General features: G+C 34.3%; 1 protein-coding gene and 1 long non-coding RNA gene across 2 annotated transcripts; one reads left to right on the top strand and one right to left on the bottom strand.

The window, feature by feature from the left end:
• The first annotated feature begins 272 nt into the window (after nt 1-272).
• On the top strand, nt 273-16,133 carry LOC128986631 (fatty acyl-CoA reductase wat-like). The gene is made up of 9 exons (XM_054407092.1): nt 273-381; nt 5,776-6,166; nt 6,582-6,830; nt 7,212-7,357; nt 7,729-7,838; nt 8,500-8,692; nt 9,085-9,336; nt 10,899-11,156; nt 15,688-16,133. Exons 2-9 carry the CDS (start codon nt 5,780-5,782, stop codon nt 15,776-15,778), a joined length of 1,686 nt encoding a protein of 561 aa, XP_054263067.1. The 5' UTR covers nt 273-381; nt 5,776-5,779; the 3' UTR covers nt 15,779-16,133.
• Nucleotides 16,134-19,960: 3,827 nt separating this feature from the next.
• On the bottom strand, nt 19,961-23,529 carry LOC128987236 (uncharacterized). Its single transcript, XR_008490217.1, has 3 exons — nt 23,310-23,529; nt 21,316-21,579; nt 19,961-20,152 (listed from the first exon to the last, which is right to left on the bottom strand). It is a non-coding gene; the product is annotated as an uncharacterized LOC128987236 (long non-coding RNA).
• Nucleotides 23,530-23,991: the final 462 nt, after the last annotated feature.

The raw sequence follows: 23,991 nt of genomic DNA, 5'->3' as shown, positions 1-23,991 counted from the left end.
GTCGTTGTACAATTTATGGAGAGAAATTAACAACTTTATAGCCACAAATTATCACTTCTAAAGAAACTTACAAATTAGTATCACACATTTCACACGAAACCCAATGACTTTACTGGTTTGGTCTTTCGTGGAGGCTAGAACCCACAGTACCCTATAATTACAATACAATGGGCCACGGGTAAGTGTTATTGAGTGCTTGGTCGTCCGGTCAAGATTATTACCCTGAAATGCTTAACAGTACTTTCAGTTTCTTGTAGAGCCCATCGTCCATTCTGAGCATTGTTTAGTGATCTCCATAACTTTGCAAGGCATCAAGGTAATGAATCAGTGCAAGCAAACAATAGGAAGTGCAATTTTGAGAAGTGAGAAGTTGTGAAAATTGTAAGTGCAAGTACTTCATGTATAGATTTTATGGCTTGGCAACTGTTTTAACTACTTATTTAAAGAAATATCTTGCTGGCGGTATTACATACCGTTGTGTACATATGATTATCTGTAAGTAATTTAGTACTAAATGAAAATTTCATACCAGATTATTTTGAAAGCGATCAAAAGCTTTGTATATAAACGTGTGTGTTAAATACGTATTTATTGTTATGTTAGGTTTAATTGTTATTTTGTTAAGTGATTATACGTTTCTGGCTTCTAGATAGGATAGAAATAGAATAGGAATTAATACAATTGCATTAAGGCCATATGCGATGAACTGGGTTTTACTAGATTCGAATACTCTTCAAAACATGAATTATGTACTTAGATAAATACTTATTTTTAGCATAAGATTCACAGTGAAGTGTTGTGATGTAATATAAATTTTCAAGTGTGACTAAATTTAAACTCTTTTTACGACGAAAACTTAAGTCAATCGATGGTTTACTTTAGTTATTTCATCGCTGAGCATATATAATACAGTTTTAACCAGCTCAAAAAACTTGTACCTTTATACCAAATCAGTTTGAAATTTAATTTTCTAACAATGCTTTTTAGGAAGTTAAAACGAAGATTTAAGTAAACAGTTGATTTTCCTTAGCAATGAGAACTGAATGTAATTCTTGTAAGAACTTATTAAAAATAGGTATAAATTTAAATAAACTACAATATATTCAAGAAATGATTTAAGATAGTTTAAATTTTTAAGTTTTAGAACATTGAAGCAACAAATACATAAGGTACATTTTTATAAATATTTTATACGATTAGACAAATAATTTCCACTCATCCTACACTCATTTCCATTCATACTTGGCTTAAAATACCTACATTCGTGTGGTCGTCAGTTCAGAATAAAGTACTAAAGTAAATCAAAAGTATTTAATTTATAATATTTCTGCAAAATTTAACCTTAGTGGTTTAACAGAACAGAGGCCGTAGTGTCTGAATTATTACAAATCAAAGATGAATGAACAAAATTATCGGCAGGAACCGGAGTTTCAGTATTTTCAAGAAGCTGTCTGCGAAGTTTTGAAATGTAGAGTAGAGGAAGGAAGTGTCCGGCCATTAAATATTGTTTGGTGGCGAACCGCCAAAATCCGCCGTGATTGTCGACGGATTTTGGTGGTTAGGTCAACAAAACAGCTTTTAGGACCCCCCCCAACCCCTCTCCCCTACCTTTGGTATCCATTACACCATTAAACGAAATGAAGCTACTCCATCGCACCTCAGAGGTGTAATTTGACTCTACGTTCGGATTTACAATGTTAACCAAAATTAAAAACTAAACAAATATTAAAAAGAATTATGATGAGGAATTTAATCTTTCTAGTTAGTGATAGACACGTTTACGCTACCATAGGTACGTCCAAACGTAGCTATGCGATATAGGTAACAATTAATATTTTTTTTCATCTTTTTACATTTTTTCTCAATAACTGTAATCCAGAATTTTTTTAAGATGTTTATTCTCTGGATCACGTAAAAAAATAAAAGGTTAAATACCTGCTGTACTGTTGGTGATCCTGTTTTTTAGTCAACTACCATGTATTCGAACCTAGTTCATTTTCATACTTTTTACCAAGTCAAAAATCCGTTTCATCACTGGGGTTGTGAAGAGTCTAGAACACGTATCAAACACGAAAACATTGAACACGAATTTGGCCAAATTATAATACTGGAAACGGTTGCGTGGTGTATGACTCTTCTTTGACTGTAATGGCTCATCTTTTGCCTGGCATGATTCATCTTTTGGCCTATAATGACTGATCTTTTGCCTATAATGGCTCATCTGTTGCATATCATGACTCATCTTTAACTGTAATTGCTCATCTTTTGCTTGAAATGACTCATCTTTTGCCTGTCATGAGTAATCTTTTGCCAGCTACACCAAGCAACCATTTCCAGTATTATAATTTGGCCAAATTCGTGAAAATATTTTGGTGTTTGTGTAAGTGTAAGTGTTATTTGTATTTTACGTCTCCCCTCAGCCTCATGAAATAGTATATTACGTTACTAGTCCTGAAAATAAGTGTTTGCCGGACGAGTGTGGTCGTTCCCGTGCGAGACGAAGTCGAGTACGGGATTACCATACGAGTCCGGTACACACATTTTGGACGAGTGACGTACGATAGTTTACGCCATACTACTAAATCTGTACGAATCCTTATATATTACCACCAACTAAAGGACTACAAATCACTAGTTATAAAGAGAGGTTATGTTTTTGTTTATAACTACTCATTGCAACCCAAATACAGTATAATCAGCTGATTGGTGTCCGGAAAAACTCATTGCAGTGGTAGTACGCAATGAAACCCCATTTGATTAAGCTGGTGGCAAACAGCTGTTTTCTGGACTAAATCCTTGCGTGGGAAGTTCTTCAAAATAGTTTAGTGTGGCGTAAATGATTTTTGACTTTGTAAAAAGCTTGAAAATGAACCTTTAGGTTCGTAATATTAGACGCTGACTAAAAACAGGATCACATACAGTATAGCAGGTATTTAACCTTTTTCTCAGATATTTTTATTCTTTTGAGATTACCTTCGCGTAGCTCTTTTACAAATAAACGCTGACTAAGGAAGTTATATTGTTATGTTTTAGCTATTATCAGTAAAAGGGATTCAGTTCTGTTAATGATGCAATTATGTAATAATATTTTGAAGTAAATCGGTTTGTCCGATGGCCTTCAGGGATCTTCCTTTCCCTTGATTTAAACTCGATCTTATCTAAGACAGTTGGCCGTGGGCATTGTAACAGAAGGTCTTATCGTAAGTAAAACTTTTCTCGTAGCTTATATCTGATTGCTGTTTGTCAGATAACAAGATAACCAATGTTTAAGTTATAGTAGACATGTATTCTGTTGTAAACGTTTAAAAAGCGTATTTGATTATTTTTGTTTTCTTACATAATTATACAACTTTATTACTTGAGTTTTGAAGTTATATTTATAGATGTACTAGTAACCTAGGGAGGAGAAGAATTAGAACAGAAAATATAACGTAACAAAGATTATGGAACCGTTGACATCAGCTGTCGATTTTGCTTTTAAATTGTCGGCAAATTTTACCTGAGAATTACCCAATCATCAGTAGTATTGCGTAGTTATTAAAAGTGTTTGTAACAGCTAGTATTTGTAAGATAAAATACACTATTATACTCCTTACATATAAAATATATGTGTAGATATTTTTAAAATATGTAACTTACAGAATATTATTATATATTCGGTCAACTCTTCCAGTTATAATTTTTTTTTATTCCATAACTTGTCTTAGCATAATTATGCATAATTACTTTATTCTAGTAAAAGAATCTAAATTTAGTTTTGAAATTATTGACAATGTTTTTTTCCGCATAGAAATTGACAACTGTTTGCATCTTTACAATCATACATTTATACATTCAAATCATTCGTTTACAGTAATAGAGTATCAATACACTAAGCTAAAGAGTCATTTAACCTCGCTCATGCGGTGACATCTAAATAAACTAGAGTGTATGACGGGGGTTGAAAAAGGAAACCAAATCTCTGGAAAATTAATCCGTTTGATATTGCTCGTGGGTTTACCTCCTATTGGTAGTCAGTAAATCACTTACCGAAAGGGAATATCGTATGATAGGTATCGATATTGCAATCATATCGATAATCTGTTCTGATCCATGTATTGGATGTTGAAAGTTGTTCCATATGTACAGTACTTTGATTAAGTAAATTACGAACTATATATTTACGGTGACCCAAAATAATGGTACACCTTTTTGATTTTCATGTCTTTTGCAAAGACTTTGGGGTTTTGTAGCCTTGCTAACTCCAATAACTTAAAACAGAATGAAATTACATTTTTGCGATAAAAAAAGAGTGTCGTAGTTTATGTTTTAATTTGATAAATTCAAATGTTTTTAAGAGTGATTTTTAGGTAAACCCATTTTTCTGGGTCAAAGAAAGAATATTTATTTATATGCGAGGGAAGTATGTGTAAGCATTTCTCATAACTTATGTCACATAATATATTGTGTAAAATGTAACCTGAAATGACATCAATTTATATGTAGTATAATTTTATATTTACCTGAGGAAGGTTATCAATTATCAATTATTTAAGATGGGGACGCCACTCTGTGCGTATTTGGTATTTTTCTAGTAATCGTGGTATAAAATAATAGTATTATATTACGTAAGCTTCGAAGTAAGATAAACTTTGGATGGTTAACATTACTTTATTACCGGACCATAAATTGAAGCTCTTTACAATAAGGCATATACATCCATACATGAGATTGACAAAAATAATTACTAATAAAAATTTGAAAATCATCCGAAATTTCAAATACATTTTAGTTACATTTTAGTTCTTAAGCTTCTTCAACTGAAACTTATTCATATTAATTAATCATCACAATTAAATTTTATTTAAAACATGAATGATTATAATTTCATATTCGTCCGAAAAATAAATATGATATTCAAAACCAAACCGTTGAAAAATTATGAGGATCAAATTCGTGTTTGCCAACAATTACATCCATCAATCACCTCGTAACGACCGTCTACATTAATCATCCCTTAGACCAACTTTGGCTTGTAAATTATCCAACTATTGGAAACGGCCATTTACCTCTTGTCACACATCAAGGGAGGGTAGGTAAATAATTTGCAGGGTTTTAATCAGTGCAGATATTCTAAGGCAGTTACCTCTATGGTTATCACCTTTAGTTATGTATAAATAGACGGAATGGTTGTGTTGGCTTAAACTTGATATAATATTCAATCTATTTTTACCATGAGTGGCAATTCTAGGACCTCAGGAAAGGGGGACCAGTTAAGGGGTGTGATACTCTCTCAAGAAATTAGGGGGACCCGAAGTAAAACAGTTGGTATCTTTAAAGCAGTTTGGTGACTTTCTAAAGAAATCAATATTGAATAGAGCTGAATCCGCACCCGATAGATGAATTAATAGATTAGATGTTCTCTATTATTTATTAGATTTGGATTCACGATAGTATAGTAATTGTAAATCTATCAGGTATTAAGGTTGTGAAAGGATAAATCTACATTACGTTATCTGTTAATTATCAACATTAGCATGGCCTCCTCTAACACAAGGCCGCAGGGAGAAATGTGGCAACACCGCAGACCAGGCCTACTGATACAGCTGTGTTACTAATTCATGATGGAGCGTCTGTGCAATGATTATGTTTCCAAGCTTATCACAGGTATTACCATGGCAACAGGTTGGCTGGTGCGACGTTGGCACATGTCAACGTCGTGGCCTTGTATTAGATGAGAAATGAGGCTATGCTATTGGTAAATGTTTTGATAAACAAAATTAACATTTTTTTCAGAAACATGGCTCAAGAGGAAGAGCTAGATTTGTCAACCTTCTTGGGTGATTCTCTTAGCCTTCAGTACAACATTACAGCTCCTGCTAGGTATATCAAAGCTCCAAAGGAAAAAGACTACTATGAGAAACTTGCTTTAAAAGATCCCTTAGAATTATTAGGAGAGAGAGACTTCCAGAAATGCGAGAGAGTAGAGAGTGCAGTAGGCACTCCTATCCAGGAGTTCTACCGAGGAGCGAATGTGCTCATCACAGGAGCAACAGGATTTGTAGGCAAGATTTTGACAGAGAAACTGATCAGATGTGTACCCAACATCGGCCATATTTACATCTTGATTCGAGGGAAGAAAGGGAAAACTCCAAAAGAGCGATTTAAAGATTTGCTAGAAGATAAGGTATGGTATTATGTGTTTCTTATGTACTGCTTATAAATTATAGGTTACATGACTCATTGTTGACAAAATTCAAAAGGAAGCTTAAGTTAAGTTTGTACTATAGACTAACTTTTTAAATCCATACATTTAAGATTTGCACGTTGATAATTAGATTGTTTTTACTTGTCGTATATCAGTTACAGTGATCACACGTTGGAAACAGGTAGAGAAGCAAATTTGAATATTTTATGAAATTAAAATGACAAAAACGCCGAAAATGACTCTTAATATAAACATTAACTTTCTTTTCTGGACATAAACCGCTGTTTATGCCCATCTTCAAGGCATGAGTCTCTTGGTATTTCCATTTTCACTCCAAATACAAAAAATATATCTTCAATTGATCTTCTCATGAGTGTTTTCTCCTACTATCCAGGTGTTCCGTCGCATGAAGGCTGAGGTGCCGGACTACGCCTCCAGACTGACAGCTGTTGAAGGAGACATCGGCACTCCCGACCTAGGGCTGAGCCCTGAGGACCACCACCTCCTCTGTGATGTCGTCAACATTGTGTTCCACAGCGCCGCGGACGTCCGCTTCATCGAGCCTCTCAAGACAGCCATCAACTCCAACGTCCTGGGCAGCCGTCGTGTCCTGGAGCTGGCCAAGGGGATGAAGAACCTCAGGGTATGTAGATGAAGGTATAATGGTAGTGACGAGTGTTAGTAAGATGAAAGTTGTGCGTCGAAATATTTAACAACCTTTAAGGGGGCTGAAAAAGGAATATAGAATATTGGGGTGACTTGATTATGTTGAGGGTGTACATACAAGACAGGTGAGCAAAAGCAGAAGAAAGGGGTTTGAAATTTATACTTTTCGCATTGTGGCTATTCTGTTAAAAGGGTTTGAGAATCGTAAATCGGTTGCGTATTTTAACGCTGAATGAGTTAGGGTAGAGGTGATAAGTGTACATACTTATGAACAAATTAAGTGATTTTAGTTGTCAAGACTTACAAACTTCAGTGCTGTGTTAATATTTATGTCTCCAGCAATTTCTATTTTTTCCAGTCCTACTTACATGTTTCCACGGCTTACAGCTTCTGTGTGAGAAAGGTAGTGGAGGAAAATATCCCAGTCTTGAGTGTAAACTACAAAGAGGTGCTCGAATACATTGAGTCGAAAAGTGACGAAGAGCTCAAAGAGGAAACACCTAGGTAGGTGACTAAGAATTAGAAATACAGAATTTATGACAGGAAAACAATTTTTAATTTATATTTTAAAATATTCTGTCTTACATTTTACACATTTTGGATTATTAAAGAGTCTGTTTAAGGGTCAAATGTTAATAATATTATTCAAAGAACAGTATGTTGAAATAACTTAGTATCCCCAACAGTTGTGTGTTCACCAAAAATGGTAGGTAATTTGATTGTAATTCATAGCTTCTTACATAATTTTGAGCAAGTAAAATCTAAACATTTCTAATGGAAATAATAAAGTAAATTATGTAGAATAATATTAAGGTATTTTGTTTTTAGAATTTAAAATACTCCCTTCTAGAATGCAAAATCTGTTTCTATTTCAGATTGATGCAAGGCTGGCCCAACACCTACACATTCAGCAAAGCAGTTTGTGAGGAAATGATGAGAGAAGAGGCAAAGGATCTTCCTGCTTGTGTCTTCAGGCCATCTGTTGGTTGGTATACAACTTCAAGCCATCAGTAAAAGTATCTTGCCAACAAATGATGAGATTTATGTTGTGTCAGAGAAAAATATATCGAGTAATTGTAACGATGGATAAACTTGCAGGGTAGTTAGAGACCCACTCACAGTCGCGCTGGGTGACATAACTCAGGAATTAAGCTCAGCACTCGATTAAAAACCCAAATTTTATTATTAGGCCACAAAGAACACAGACTATGAATAAAGACCGATAGGTACAGAGATGAATAAAAAAGTTTTAATGATAGGAACCCCAATTTGGAAAATTACTCTAAATTTTAAAAACCCTTAAGATTGTCTTTCCTGGACCTCTAGTCCAAAAGCCTTCGGCTCCAGCTTCCCCAGCAGGACCCTGTCCTTTAGTACAACACAAAAATGTGACCCCTGATCAAGTGCATCACTGTCTCACTTAAATCCTTCTGTCGGTCAGCACAACAAGTAGTTATAACTCTTCCAGCCTACTTGCACAACATTGCTAAACAATTCCTATTCACAATATTTGACCCCTCCTATGACAGGAAGAGTCTATAAAAAACATAAAAAACGTTACTAATTTTTTTTCGTACAGATTAGTACAAATAGTCTAATCCTAGTTTGTGTTTTACCTGCAATACAAAATATTTGGATATTTCCAGTTATCTCAACATACCTTGAGCCTGTGAGAGGATACACGGACAACCTTTACGGACCAACCGGACTCATGGTAGGGGTCGGCCATGGGATTATTCACTGCTTCCATTTAGACGAGGACTTGACCTTGGATGTGGTTCCAGTGGACTATGTGGTCAACTGTATGATTGCAGCTGCTTGGAACACAGCGAACCAGAAGTAAGTTAAGACTTTGTGTGATACCATATGCTTTCTGCTCGGTGAAGTTTTGCTCAAACAAGCTGTTGATAGAGAAACTCAGCTGTAGTAGAGGGAAAAACACATTGGTTTGCATATTAGATTTTATCTGCACCGTGTTCTTTTCCCCTTTAACTCTACAGAATAAGCCCCTAAGGATTTAGAGTTGTATGAAGCGTCCTAAGTCTAACACCAGATTTTTTTATGTATTATGCCAGATTAACTCCTGTAATTATACCAACTGAGGTCAGTTTCTCAAAGCTGGGTTTTCTAGGCACTGAACAGAGCAAGGATAGCCACATTCATGTTTTCTGTTGGAATCTTTAACTAGCAATAATTCAATAGTAATCTTAACCTATCACTACTTTTTCCAGGAACAGAAACACCGATTGCCCCAAAGTTTTTAACTTCACCTCAACATCAATGGTGTCTGGCTACGTTTGGAAAAGCGTTGCTGAATATTTCATCAATCTTAGAGACACCTTTCCCTTCAATCGGTCGGTTTGGTACACTTCGTTCTTCTACACTAGGAACAACGAACTCAGTGACATCCTCTTCTATCTTTTACACACAGTACCGGCAAGAATATTTGACAAAGCAGCTGAACTTACTGGGGGAAATCCAGGGTAAGAGAACATTAATTAACAGTTAACACCTTAGATTAACTTACAGAATATAGCTTCATTTTAGGTAATGGTGTTATAATATGAATTTATAAATTCTCAGAACCAAACAGAGACTCTTCAGAATGAAAAATCAAGGAAGAAGGGACTGAACTATGTCTCGATTCAGTTGTCATATCTGTATATAAATTCAACGTAATTGTTCAACAGCGTAAGGGTAAACAAATAAAAAGACTCGAAAAACTCATTTGTTTTTCCTTACTAAATGAAAGTGAGATGTTTATAATAAAAACGCACATTGGGGAATGATGCACACATAGTTCTTAAAAATGTTGAAATTTAGTTATAATAAGTACTTTTTTCCCTAAGATATTTAATTTTTAGTTTTAAGTAATACATGTGCATTTACGATTTTACCTAGTCATCCTCGTCCATGTCTGTATTTAAAATTTAGACGAGATTATAGATCTTATTACCATCGAGAATTATTCGTTTGTGCAGTTTTAGTATAGTTAATAAATAAAATCACTATTAAAACAACAACTAAAGTACAGTAACTAATTATTTATTACAAAGGTTGATACAAAAAGACTGTACAAATTAACAAAATCTTGCAGGAACCTAAATAGTAATGAAAATCTTAAATGGGAAAGAATAAAAATAAAATAAGACATCTTTTAATACAAAACTTTAACATGCACACCACATCTAACTGTATCACAACAACAATTTCACAACAATCTGTAGGAGACGAAACAAAATAGTTATAACAATTATTGTAGCTTGTACAGTGTTACTTCTGATCTCGGTGATAATGATATAATTTACAGTAAAACCTCGTGTATCCGGCATAGACAGGACCAGGGTCATTCATTACTAATAAACAAATTTCCAGATAAACCGATTTTACCGATTTTTGAGATGTACACTGTTAAAACACGCCTTCAAAAAGTCTCAGCAGCACCCGCAATACAGGAGCGCGTTGTTGTTGCGTTTCCTTTGCGAAGGCGATCTTAGTTTTTAGCCAATTTTCCATATAGGGAATATTTTTTATCTCGTCTCGAAACGTCTCGGAGCAAACTCGAGAAAATTCGAACTAACGGGATTTTTTTTTATTTATTGATTATTCGAGACCCAAGTATTTCTAGTCTTTATGGTACTGTTTTCCTAGAAGCAGAGAGTACTGTTACTGGACGAGAGGAAAACCACTTCTCTGCACTCAACTCTCCGCCTGCCACTTCCGAACCTGTAAAAACCGAAAGTTCCGCACCGAAAGTTATTTTCCAGCACTTGCTCCATTATTCCCGTCCTCGGTTTCGCATCGCACGTGAAATTGGGGGTTCTTTTGTGAGGTAAAGCCGAAAAATGCAGGCACCGGAAAATGGCACTTTCGGTCCTAGTAATGAAATATACAATTTTTGTATTTACTCTGCTGTTTATGGGTATGGAACATTTTGTCAGACATATTCGTTTCACCTACAGTTGAAACAACTAAGCTGTTAATGGTCGAGGTTCTGAAACCTTCAAATATAACGAATACTATATCTGCAAATTTTACTTTTCAGGCTTTCAAAGATATACAAAAAGATAGAAAGTTTGAAGGGGCAAACTGATTACTTCGCTTTTCAACAATGGGATTTCAAAAACGCCAATGTTGTGGAGTTGTGGGAATCTTTGAGTGAAGAAGACAAGAGGGTTTTCTTCTTTGACGTGAGGGACATCGACTACAAGGAGCACTTCGTTATCATTAAACTTGGGATTATATATTATTATTTCAAAGACAATTTGGACAGTTTGCCTGCTGCTGTGCGGAAAAATAATTGGTAAGTGGGTTATAATATTCTATATTTGTTTAATTTTTCGAAATTTATACAAACTATACAATCCTCTCATAGTTCCGATTCTATGAGAGCACCACCTTTTAAGAGTACATCGTTGTAAAGTTATGGTAATCCTTGTGATCTAAAAACAAATTTTCATTTCTACATCTAATGAAAGGGATTAACATATTACTCAACCCCAACTCAGACATAAAAATTATCCTCTTAAATTCTCTACAAAGCCCTTCTTAGCTTTTGTAGCCGGTTTTTTTTTTAGTTTTTACAATTTTGGCGTTATATGTTGAGCAACCACAAACACTATCACAGGATCTAAAGCCATCACATTTCTTTGGATAAGTAGGGGATTTCACCAGTCACTTTAGGCACTAAATTTTGCGATGCCAACTACTGGGCTACCAACACACCCAGTGACCCAATTGGCTAGAGTATTTTGCTTTTTAGTGAATTTCCCATATAGGGAATAAGCTATTACCGTAGTACTCATGGTAAGACCTGGACGCGGGACCGATTTTTTTTTCGTTTTGAGGTCCCTAGAGGACCATCCGTTCAAATTCATATATATATATATATATATATATATATATATATATTTATATTTATATATATATATTTATATATTTATATGTATATATATATGTGTCCGTCAACACGATAACTCGAGCAAAAATGATCCGATTTTGATGAAATTTGGTACAAACCTGTAAACGTACGTTTATTCGAACGAGTTCACGATCCAGCATGATCGGACCATGGGAACGGGGGTTTACGGGGGGTTTTATGGGGTAAAAATAGGTTTTTCCCATTTCTGACCCAAAAAACATAAAATTTAGCAATTTCTTTCCAAACCATTTTGTAGAGCTTAAAAAAACAAATAATTTAGTATATTGAAGCGTTATTATGCGCCTAATGGTTACGGAGAAAATTCCAAAAAATTGTAAATTTAAAATTCCCATGTTATTCTTATAGAGAATAAGTAAACTGTTGTAGTTTGCTTGTTTGTGAACATATTTTGATCAAATTTGGAAAATGTTTTCATTTCTTACTAACTATTCACATTTTACAAAAAAAAAAACACAGTTTTACCCTCCCTGATGCAGCAAACCTAAGTACTTGTTAAACTAATTCTATTGAAATCAAGAATAAATGTTATATTTTTAAAGTAGACATTTCAGTGTAAATCCAATCAGTCAAATGGAAATTCGCTTAGTCTGCAGGTTTGCTGCGGCGGGGGTATTTATTTGCTGTTGTAATTCCATACGAAAACTAACAACAAGTACGCTGTTGACGTTAAAACATAAATGCCAATGTTTTCTTTCTCCCCATAGTATGATACGGAGAAAGTATTGTTTTCGTCAAATTTTCGAGTTCATATATCCGTTTTTGGCCCCCTTAATCCCAAAAATTAAAAAAAATTAATCCCAAAAATTTTGAATGTGTACAGATCCACAGACTACACCTGTGGTCCGATTTTAATAAAATTCATCATGTGGGTACTAATCCACGGTAGTTTCCAGAATCTTTAAACAAATTTTTACTTTAATTTTTTATGGTAATTTTCCTATAAAACCCCCTTAAAATAACAGAAAAATTAACTTAACAAAAACGGTTCAAAGGTAGTTGTAATTTTTGTTATGTTACTAATAACATATCATAATGGTGTCCTGTTAATCGCCACCAGTGACATTCGCTACCAGTGACAATCGCTACCAGTCCGGCCCGTTCTTGGAAAAAGGGTTCGTGGGTGTTGCGTGGAGGGGGGGGGGTGTCGAGACTGTGTCATACTATGATCACGGCTACTTAGTAGTTAGTACCAGAATTAGCTGTTTTCGATCCAAAGGAGAGTTAGCGATAAGTTCAAAGGACAGTCGATTGCAATAGTTAACGTCACAATGTTGTATATTGATGTATTTTTTTATATTGATTCTTACCCTATTTGTTTTTAGTCAGTATACATGGCTTTAAAAATACTTTTTTGGTCTGCCATTGGAATTGAAACGTTTACTTCGAGTAGTTACTGTACCGTTGGACCTTCTAAAGATGATATATATAGGTTGAAGGAAGGTACGCAAAATAATTTAGTTTGGGGAATACCCACGAATACTAGCTAGTATTCGTGGGAATACCGTACCGCATATCTTACTAATCTTACTAATTTTATAAATGTGAAAGTTTGTGTGTTTGTTTGTTTGAAGTTCAATCACGCATTAATTACTATGGACGGATTGGGCTGAAATTTAGCATGATGATAGCTCACATTCCCGATTAACATATAGGCATATTTTTATCTCAAAAATCCTTTCGGGCTCCGCCCCAGTGGCTCTAGAGTTTCCCATGTTAACCTTATAAGAACTCATATTTAAATGAAATTAAAGAATTTAGTCAGCTCTTTCAACTAAAAAGGTTGGTTCTATGATATGCAAAAGCATAAAAGTTATAAGATTTACCAACAGGATGCAGCACTATTATTTTTTCATTTATGAAAACAGCATATTTGAACTCAGCAGCAACAAAAAACTGTGATACACAATGTGAACTGTCTGTTTACAGTTATGTTTATGGTTTTAATTTCACGAATAATTTGTGATATTTTGTGAATCATTAATAATTTATTGTCTATTGTTTGTGAAGTGGTAGAACATTATGGCTATGGTAGATGTGGAATACTACAGTATACCGTAAATTTAAAGAAGCTAATTTTATCATACTTTGTCCTCCCTCATTGCAAACGCAAAGCTTGAGTATAACTGTACTAAGCATTTTATACTTATATGCCAATCCCGTACGAAGGACGGGTACTCTGCTAGTATTATAAATGTGAAAGTTTGTGTGTTTTTTGTTTGTTTGTTTGTTTGAAGTTTAATCACGCATTAACTACTGGACGGATTGGGTTGAAATTTGGCATGATGATAGCTCACATTCCCGATTAACATATAGGCATATTCTTATCTCAAGAGTCCTTTCGGGCTCCGCCCCAGTGGCTCCGTAGTTCCACATCTTAACCTTATGAGTATTCATATTTAAAGGTAATTAAATAGTTTAGTCAGCTGTTTCAACTAAAAAAAGTTGGTTCTATGATATGTAAAATCATTAAAAAGTTATAAGATTTACCAACAGGGTGCAGCACTATAATTTTTTTGAATTTATGAAAACAGCTAATTTAAACTAAGCAGCAAGAACAAACTGTGATAGGCAATGAGAACTAACTGTCAAAGTAGGATTGTTTACAGTTATGTTCATGTTTTTAATTTCATGAATAATCTGTGATATTTTGTGGATTTTTGATAATTTATTTTTCTGTATTGTTTAGGTGAAGTGGTAGAACAATATGTCTATGGTAGATGTGTAATACTAGAGAATACTGTAAATTTAAAGAAGCGAATCCTATCAAACTGTGTCCTCACTGTGTCAATATGTGTATTGTTGTGTCCTCCCTCATTGCAAACTCAAAGCTTGAGTATAACTGCAAAAAGCATTTTATACTTATATACCAACCCCGTACGAAGGACGGGTACTCTGCTAAGTTTAGTTCTAAAACTTGCTCTATGTTCATTCCTAATAATGGAATTTGCCCTGTAGAGTTGCAAAATAATTTGTTTTGGGAAATACCGTACGGAATGCATAGATCAACATTAAAATTGTCTTGCAGCATTATATTCTGCCATTATAATAATGTGTGCAATAATAAAAATACCCCCGCCGCAGCAAACCTGTCGACTAAGCGAATTTCCATTTTTCTTGATTAATTTTTAATTAAATTTATTTAAAAACATTAGGTTTAATGAGTACCTAGGTTTGCTGCTACAAGGAAACTAATAAAGTGTCTTTTTAAGTAAAATAATTATAGCTTAGTATAAAATCAATAAATTTGCCATGTTTGGTCAAAATATATCTATAAAGAAGCAAACTACAACATTTTACAATATTCTCCATAACAATAACATGGGAATTTTAAATTTACAATTTTTTGAACTTTCTCCGTTACCAATAACCGTACTAAAACACTTTAATATACTAAATATTTTTTTTTATAACTTTCCCTGACTAGTTGTTGATAGTTTCATTTAAGCGCAGTAACAATTATTCAACACAAACTTTTAACTAAATGTTACTAAAACACACAAAATAACGCCACAGCAACCGGACTAGATGTGTTTATAAAAGTGAACAAGTTGACGGTCAGAACTATTATGAGTTACGACAGCCAAAATGTACTGAAGGTAAAAATTTGGCATTTTGGGGTATTACTTCAGTGGTCATTCCCAATAGGGTGGTAAGTGAAGGGAGGGGAGTAAGGTATGCGGTCACTTAGGGGTGAGGGTGGTGACTCACGGCCGCAGGTAGAGACTGGTAGCGATTGTCGCAAAATTTTAGTTGGCAGCGATTGTCAGTGGTGGCGATTAACATATATTCATCATAATTACTCCCATCACTTGCCATTGAAAAGGGTTGTTGACAAGCTAATGGAAGAAAGTATGCGACAGATTGCTGATACCAATTTGTGTTGTTGTTTCAGGTTGTACTGGATCCACAACTCTGTCAAACTTACATGTTCTTTGTTGGCTCTCAAACTACTTGTCATTACTGCAAGAGCCCTGCCTTTCTAAACAGACGTTCAACTCTTCAGATTTCTGAATCATCATCTTTACTATTTTTAAACTAAACAGAGGAGATTATTACCCTCAGGAACACAAGCTAAAAAGATCTGAAAAGTTATTTAATGTCTTTTGTTGAATTACTGATTGACCACTAAACAAAATTACATTATTTTAGTCCACATGGAAAAATTCTATTTCAGAACAATTTCAAATTTGGCTAAAACTTCCAAACATTATCTGCAGTTAAATGTGTGTGCATCACAATTCACAAATCATTAGCTTCAGTTTAATTTATTGTAAATATTTTGTATGTATTTAGAATGTTATGTGTGACATAATGTATTTAAAACACAAAACATTAAAAGCTGACCTTTTAAAGTTAACTCTGTTTTTTTGTTTTACCTATAAACAAACATTAGTTCAATGTTAAAAAGTTATATTAGTATTTGTAAAAAACAATGGATGCCGCGATCAGCTGTTTTGTTGTTCAATAGTTTATCGACAAACTAAAGTCAGTAGATTTTTGACGAGAAACTGGACCCAGCTGCATTTTATCTTTAGGCTTTTTAATAAATGGAAACAGCCAAACAAACAGATGACCTTAGTCGGTAAAAAGCTGTACAAGACACTTTACACTCTGTGATATAAGTTTGAGGAGAATAGCGGTAACAACTTAAAATTCAAAAATATTTTTGGTGTGACAATATGATAACAGTAAAAAAAAACTGTACTTCTGTAGTCAACTATGACTCCATTCTTTGTGCATAAGAATAGATGATTCAATATGATTCGAATACTTTAAGGCTTTTCAGAAAGGGAGATCTCCAACCCAAATTAAGTTTCTCCCCTCTTAAAAAAATGTACTTTTTCTCTAAATACAGGATGTTTTTTTTTACTTGCATCTTTATTTATGTAAAAACCGCAATGGATAGAAATATGCAGTTTGCAGGAATCATCTATTGACGTAAGGGGCCCAATAGCGGTTGCAATAGCAGAAATTCACGTGCTTAAAATTATTTTACGTCAAATAACCATATGCCACCACAGAATCAAGGTTTTACCTTACTAACCGATTATACCATAGCAAAGCAACAAGTTTTTACTCAACATGTGGCTCCAGCACCAGAGGATTACACTTCAATAACGAATGATCACCGCAGTAACAAGTTTAACAAGTACCTTAATAACACGTCCACATCACCCAATCAAACGTTTTTAGCTTCATCAATGCTAGCATCCGACTGGGACTGGACTCTGTAGCCAAAAGCTCATTAGAAATCATATGCATCAAAAGGGCAGGGCACTTTTTTAGTCAACATCACTCTGGACTTTGTCCATCAAATGGGAGTAAGAGCTGAGAAGTGCGTTATTTAGCCTCTGTAAAAATGTTACTGTGTTTACCCACCCAGACAAGATGATACAGACATGGACTCAAAGAATCAACCAGCTGAGAGGCTTTGGCTCTAAGATCTAGGAAAGGGCAGGTAGGATAGACATTTAGAGATACGGTGTATTAAGAAGTCTTAAAAACATACATACGTCATAAGTACGGTAACATTTTATCATTAAAAAACAACGATTCAGTAGTTTACAGGAAGACAAACAACAGTAGAACTACAACAAGTAATTAATTGACAACCCCTTTTAATGGTGATAGCAACGATTGCTTCATTTGCATACATACATATTATTCTATTCAATGTCATTCTGTCTTACAAAAACAGCCACAGTACTCCTCTTTGGCATTGGCTTAGCATAGTGCAAAACCAATTTATTTATTTATTCATACGGCAAATGCCATCAAACAATAACGCATCAAAGCAAGAAGGCATACAAAAAAAATACAAGAATTGCAAATACATGGCACAATATACAATACAAAAGGACTAGAAAATGATAGGTTTCAAATTTAATGCATTGAATGGTCCAACTCATTACAAAGTAATACATATGCATGAACAAGCAGATTAAATAGTTACAGGCTAACATTACAAGAGACATCATATCACTAGTTATAACAACAGAATAAATACTCATTACAAAATATTACATACATGAACAAGCAAAATAATGAACCGATGAACCGATTACATAAAAGAGGGAAAGGCTTCATAACATGATATCGAATCCTGTCACCATACTGTACTGTAGTGTTCTCCTCCTGGGTCTGACTTAGGGGAGGTACGAATGAGGCATTTAGTTCAAAATTCCTCCATGAACAGCGCTGTAGTAGAGAGCACTTTGGCAATGAAGGTTTACTAATCGCAAAAATAGTTCTGTTCATAAAATAAAATTATAAATGTCTCAAATTCAATTTTATTATTTTTTAATTATAAAATTAAACTATCATAACCTAACCGAACTAACCAAACTTGCTGATAAAGAAATAATATAACAAAAGTTTAGTAGGTAATCGGAAAAATAATTAATAATTTATTAAATAAAACTAGAATTTGCTCAATTAAAATTGTATAATGACTTAATAATAAAATTAAACTGTAATAACCGAACCGAACCAACCAAACTTGCTGATAATAAAAAAATCTTGGACAAAAAGTTAATGCTACCAGCAGGATTCGAACCCGGGACCTACAGTATATCAGCCCGGCACGCTAACCATTAGACCACCGAGGCCGATGTATACCGACCGTTTTGTTACGGTAATGGCGTTCCCTCAGCTAATAAGAAGCCCACAGCTGTCATCGTAGCCTCTTCTATACCTCCCCTGAGTAAATACCTCTCCTCCTCAGACCTTTTATTTTTCTTACTATTTCTGGATAGTGCTGGGTTCACAACAGACCAACCGTATGATTCGGTTGTGTTTCGATTGTTATCAACTGAAAGTCGAAATCGTAATCGCAGAGAATCGAACCGATGTTGTTATCGTAAGTTATGTTACGAGCGAGAGTGAAGTGAAATAAATATGGTTGCCTACCTTGTTTCAGTTTCACGAACCCTTGTCTCTCGTAACACCACCCACCAGTCAGTGGCCTTCTCTCCCCACCGCGTCATACGCCTGCCATGTTTGCGTGAGGCCGGAGTTGGCGCGAAATTTAAAATTGCATGCTAATAAATGGGCTGATAGGCATGTTCAACCTTCGAGTTCTTACTTGAAAACAGTTAAATAAATGCGTTTTGTGGTGATAATATTTCTGTTAATACTTATACTACAGTAGTCTTTATTTACAATTACCTGACATAGCTGAAAATTCAGAGATACATGTAATATATCTACATGATTAAATGCATTTGAACATCTGAACTGTGAGTATGTTTTCATTGCATATTCAGTTCTTGGAGCCCAAAATAAAATTCGAAACATATTTATAATCAAGCTTCATCATATTTATAATAAGTATGGCAAGCATTCCTTTGTTTTGTAACTAGAGAGTATATATCCTGGCTAAAAATCATACTTTAACGTTTCTAACTAATCATAACTGACCTGAAAGTAATAAGATATGTATTTTTTTTAATACAGTTAAAATAATTATGATTATAACAATCTGTTAGCACTGCAGAACTGTATGGAAAAGCAAATAAAAGTAATATATTATTTTTATTAAGGCATGACCATGAACGCCTTTTAAGGTGAACCATGAACCATGAATGCAATTTATGGCCTATTACTGTAGGCTATGATTCTGATTCACTCACTAATAGGCTACATTTATAAAATTCTTGAATTTGTTATATCAGACACAATACCAGAAATTATTCCTTACTAGATTAGAATCACCATTTTAAGGGTAATTAAATAAATTTCAAAATAGCTTATATTATATTAAGTTTAGGCTATTAACAAGACGCATGAAAATAGTAAACCTCTGAAACTTAGATTCTTTCAAGTTAGGCTATGTAAAAATCCATGTTAGAGTCCTAAAAAATGTTATATTTTACCACTGTTACCGTTTGACTGTCTTCGCTATAAGTTGAGATCTTCATTAGGCAATTATAATTATTGTGAAACATTGACATTGCACAATTCCAATGCTGAAGGACAGTTAAGTATTTTGAATAACTTAAAGTTCCAAATTGCAAGAATTAAAATATTAAAAAACAATGACTGTGAAATAAAACAAAATATATTTTGCAAGAGTAACTCGAATTTAGAAACCCCATAGAAATTTTATTGATGAGGAAGTTGAGGTTTAGTAAATAAAACAAATTAATTAGTCCAAATACAGTGTATTTAAACATTTCACAAAAACAAAGTGATTCTTCTTTTATCCAAGTCTTAGGTCATTACATTTGGAGTTTTTTTCATTGGAGAAACTGAACTATCAATTTGAGTGTGTTTGCTGTGGTGGATTTGGCTGATTTCCGTTTGATTTTCCTTGTGCTTTGTCTTGGCGTCTTAATCTCCATGGGTTCAATTGGAGTCTGAAACAAAAAAGGCCTTATAGATTTTTTAAAACATTACTCGATTAAAAAAGTAAGAGGTGGTCCTTACTGATTCAGATTTGTAAACAGTTTCAATCAAAAAACCAATCAAGATGAAACCAAACTAGACAAAACTGTGAGTGTGAGATAATAATTCGTTTCTACTGTAATGAGCTGTAAAAATTAAAAAATCACGGCTACACTTGCGCTGACACCAGGTAAAAGTAATAAAAGTAAAAATAATAGAATACTAAATCAGGTATAGTTAGGTTTCAAAGTTCCGTTGGATAATAAAATTACTTTACACTAAATACTTCCATGTTGCTGTGCCACAGGCCTTGTATGGAAGTGCCACCAAAATTAGCTAATACAATTTATTGTTTTTGTTTTTTTACAGGGATTTCATTAAAATTACAGCCACTATTAACTGCCACAGTGAGAGTAATAAGTTAGTGTCACTATTACTCTCACTGTGGCAGTTAGGCCTATGTTAAGTAAGGTTGTCACCAGATTCATATGGCAGATATCGATCCGGAAGGAAAAATTTAGGATAATCTGAGGACTTTAAAACATTGCATGAATAACGATAAAGTCACTTAGCACCTGAAAATGTTGACACTGTAGGCTAAATTGTATTCTTTAATAGGACAACAGCCTAATTATTTCTGAATATTATAGGTAGTACAGTATTGTAGTTCTGATAGGGTTATATGTCTGCTTGAATTTTAAGGCCAAAATATTATCATAAGTTATAAGTTAGCTGATAAGCACCGATTTCTGTGACTGTGAAATTTTGCTATGCCAGCTTATTTTTTCCTAAAATTAAGTAGGCCTATTCGTACGATCTTATAATACATGAAAACAACCTTAACATTTTTCTAAGGCACAGAAGACTTTCATTTTAAGGTACCGGTATTTTAAAGATGGACTGCTTCTCTGGTGGAGTAATACCAGACGGGGGCACGACCACTGGCAACGATTACATTTCAAATGGTCAGTCAGTTACTGTCAAACAACCTAAGCCTTAGTTTTTCTGTAACCCCCTGTAATGTCACTGTACAGCGCTTTGCAGAGTTAGGTTAGGTTTATTATGATCATTATGTTATTAAGATAAAACCTTAACTTAATAGGTAATTAAGATGTAAAAGCATAACTTATCTTACCTCAACAATATCAGGCTATCCATAGAAAAGTTGTCCACGGCGGTGTTTTTTTTTTTCTGAACTGCTGTACATAATCGGTGAGTACAGCGTCATCTTTAAGGAGCTTGACAAGTGCTCCAAGTCTTATCTAACTTAAACTTCATCGTCGTGTCAACAGATAAATGTTTACTGCAAAGAATCAATACTAAACAGTTTCTTTCAGATTTTTTTCTTTTGACAGCCTTTTTCCAGGATTTCAACAGCTTTGGGCGAGTTAATAGAAATCTGAAATAGTTAAAAAATAGTTAAACTTAATTCACAGTACTTAACCTTTGGGCCTAGTTTCCATAAATCCACATACATTGTAGTTCAACACCTATACCTGGAAATGTAAATAATAGCATAATAGCTATGAAGGGCCTATGATTGATAAATAGAGCTGACGCTAATACTTGTCAGTATAGGTGCGAGTATGGGCTACTGTAGTAGCATGCTAGTAGGTATGATTACCAAAATAAAAATACAAGAATTTATTTTATTCAGTTAATTAATAGTTCAAATTAAAATGCACTTCTGATTTTAAACAGTAAGAAGTTACCTGAAGCCCTAATAACCAGTCTAGGCATAAAGCTGGGTTTTCCTAGGCGCGGAAGCGGAGAGCGGAGAGAGGAACGCGGAGAGTGGAAAAGAGATTAACATGGTGTTCCGCTCTGTTTCTAGGAAAACAGTAGGCCTAACATTAAATTACCTAAGACAAGTGGAGTCCGCTTTCCGCGTTCCTCTCTCTGCTCTCCACTTCCGCGCCTAGGAAAACCCGGCTTAAGTTAGCGACAACATTTCTTGATACAGTAAGTAATTATTTAAAACTTACTTGTAAAAGTGGATCCCATTTCCTTTATTGTACTTAGGCTACGTTTCTTTGCATCCAAATTCAACATAATATCCAACCAAATTTGCTTAATTGACTCACACTCACATAATTAAGATAAACATAATTACAAGATATCTTGTCGTTCATTAAAGGTCAATTGTTTGGAGGACCCCTATCCAAATCATCTGGTCATCGGCAACGCAGTGGTAATTAAGGTAATTAAAACCTCACCCAGATAGTCTAAGTTAACCTTAATAGGTTAAGGCATCTTGGTGGGATTATAAGAATGAATGCCAACATTTCTAGTTAAAATTGTGGCTGTATTTTAGTCAATTTTAAGTTACAGTAGCCTACAATCCATAAGTAGATTAAAACAAATAAAGCTTTAACATTTGTATACAGAAACAAAATAACTAACTTAACCAGAGTTATTGAAATAATTATTTCTCGTAGGTAAGTATTGAACGAATTTGATTAGTAAAGATGCATGCAAAGAGTAAAGTGTTACTGTTTTTTTACCACTCACCAGAAGGCCTGTTAAAAAGATGTGTTCTATGAGTTAATTTGAAGGTAAAATTTGTTAAATTTTAAAATATTACCTAACCAACACACTTAAGTTTCAGTCTGAAGCAAGCTTTTATCTAGGCCTGATTTTATTTTACATTCCAACACAGGGTATATAAAATAACATGTTAAATGGGTGACACAGTGCTGAGATTTTGTAGACCAGTGACTATGGGTGGTGCCAGCATATTTTTTTAAATAATTCACATTTGAAATGTATCCGAATTAAAAAAAAAATTAAGTACGGTATGTAAATATTTTAGAGTAGGCTATTGAGCTATGATTTTGGCCCAAGAGGTTGTGAAGGGAGCCTTGGCCTGTTATGACATTCTAGGATACCGGTACATAATTAAGTGAGATTATATGGACTATTTACAAGCGAATAAGTATAATCGTAAAATTCATAAGAAGATGCGTAGAAATATGTGTTCTTTTCACTTTATTTAAGTTATGAAAAATTTCCGGGGGAACCCTCCGACCACCGGTATCCCATACCACCCCGGTAAGTCCGGCGCCTCTGTTGCCCAGTGGAAATCCCTTAAAATATGCTCTGTTTCCAACATACTATTGTATGACTTACCTATCTTAACTTATTGTGTCAGTTTCATTCTTTTATATGACCAGCATACTTCTAATTGTATTTGTATTAACTTAAATAGGCTTCATCCTAATATAATTATCAATGGGGGAATTGTATGTAAATAAATCCCCCTCCTCCCAAAACTATAATTGGAACCTAGAATCATAATTCTGGAGTAATAATATTTGGTTTTTTATATTTGAACTTCAGAAACCATAAGTAAAAGGCCTAAAATGGTTTTCTAAAAGACATAATAATTTGCGCAATTGATTTGGTATTTTTATTTTGCTGATTCAGTTTTTCACAATCAGCTATTAATAGTTTGACTCTAATAGGGCAAAGCGTTTTCAACCTCACTTAATTATAAAATTGGGAATAACTAAATAAACTTAAGTTTATTGAAATTCCTCAACATAGATAAAAACATTAACATACATGAGTAACCTCAATCAATTATTTCACCATTTGAGCGGCAGACGACACGACGACGGACGACAGCACTCCAATCCAATCCCAATGTTAGCTAGCTTATGCGAGTGCGATGCGATGCAATGCGATTACAGATACGACTTACAACATGTTCGATATTCTTCGACACACAACCGAATCATACGGTTGGTCTGTTGTGAACCCAGCACTATCCACTATTTCTGAGGTTTTTAGCTTAGCAAAGCAAAGTGTC

Source organism: Macrosteles quadrilineatus, unplaced genomic scaffold (genome assembly GCF_028750875.1).
Source record: "Macrosteles quadrilineatus isolate MER2022 unplaced genomic scaffold, UCM_ALF_1.0 Scaffold_2__2_contigs__length_208266976, whole genome shotgun sequence".
Taxonomy (NCBI): Eukaryota; Metazoa; Arthropoda; class Insecta; order Hemiptera; family Cicadellidae; genus Macrosteles; species Macrosteles quadrilineatus.
Note: the sequence above shows the minus strand (reverse complement) of the source record. Positions and strands in the feature narration are given on the sequence as shown.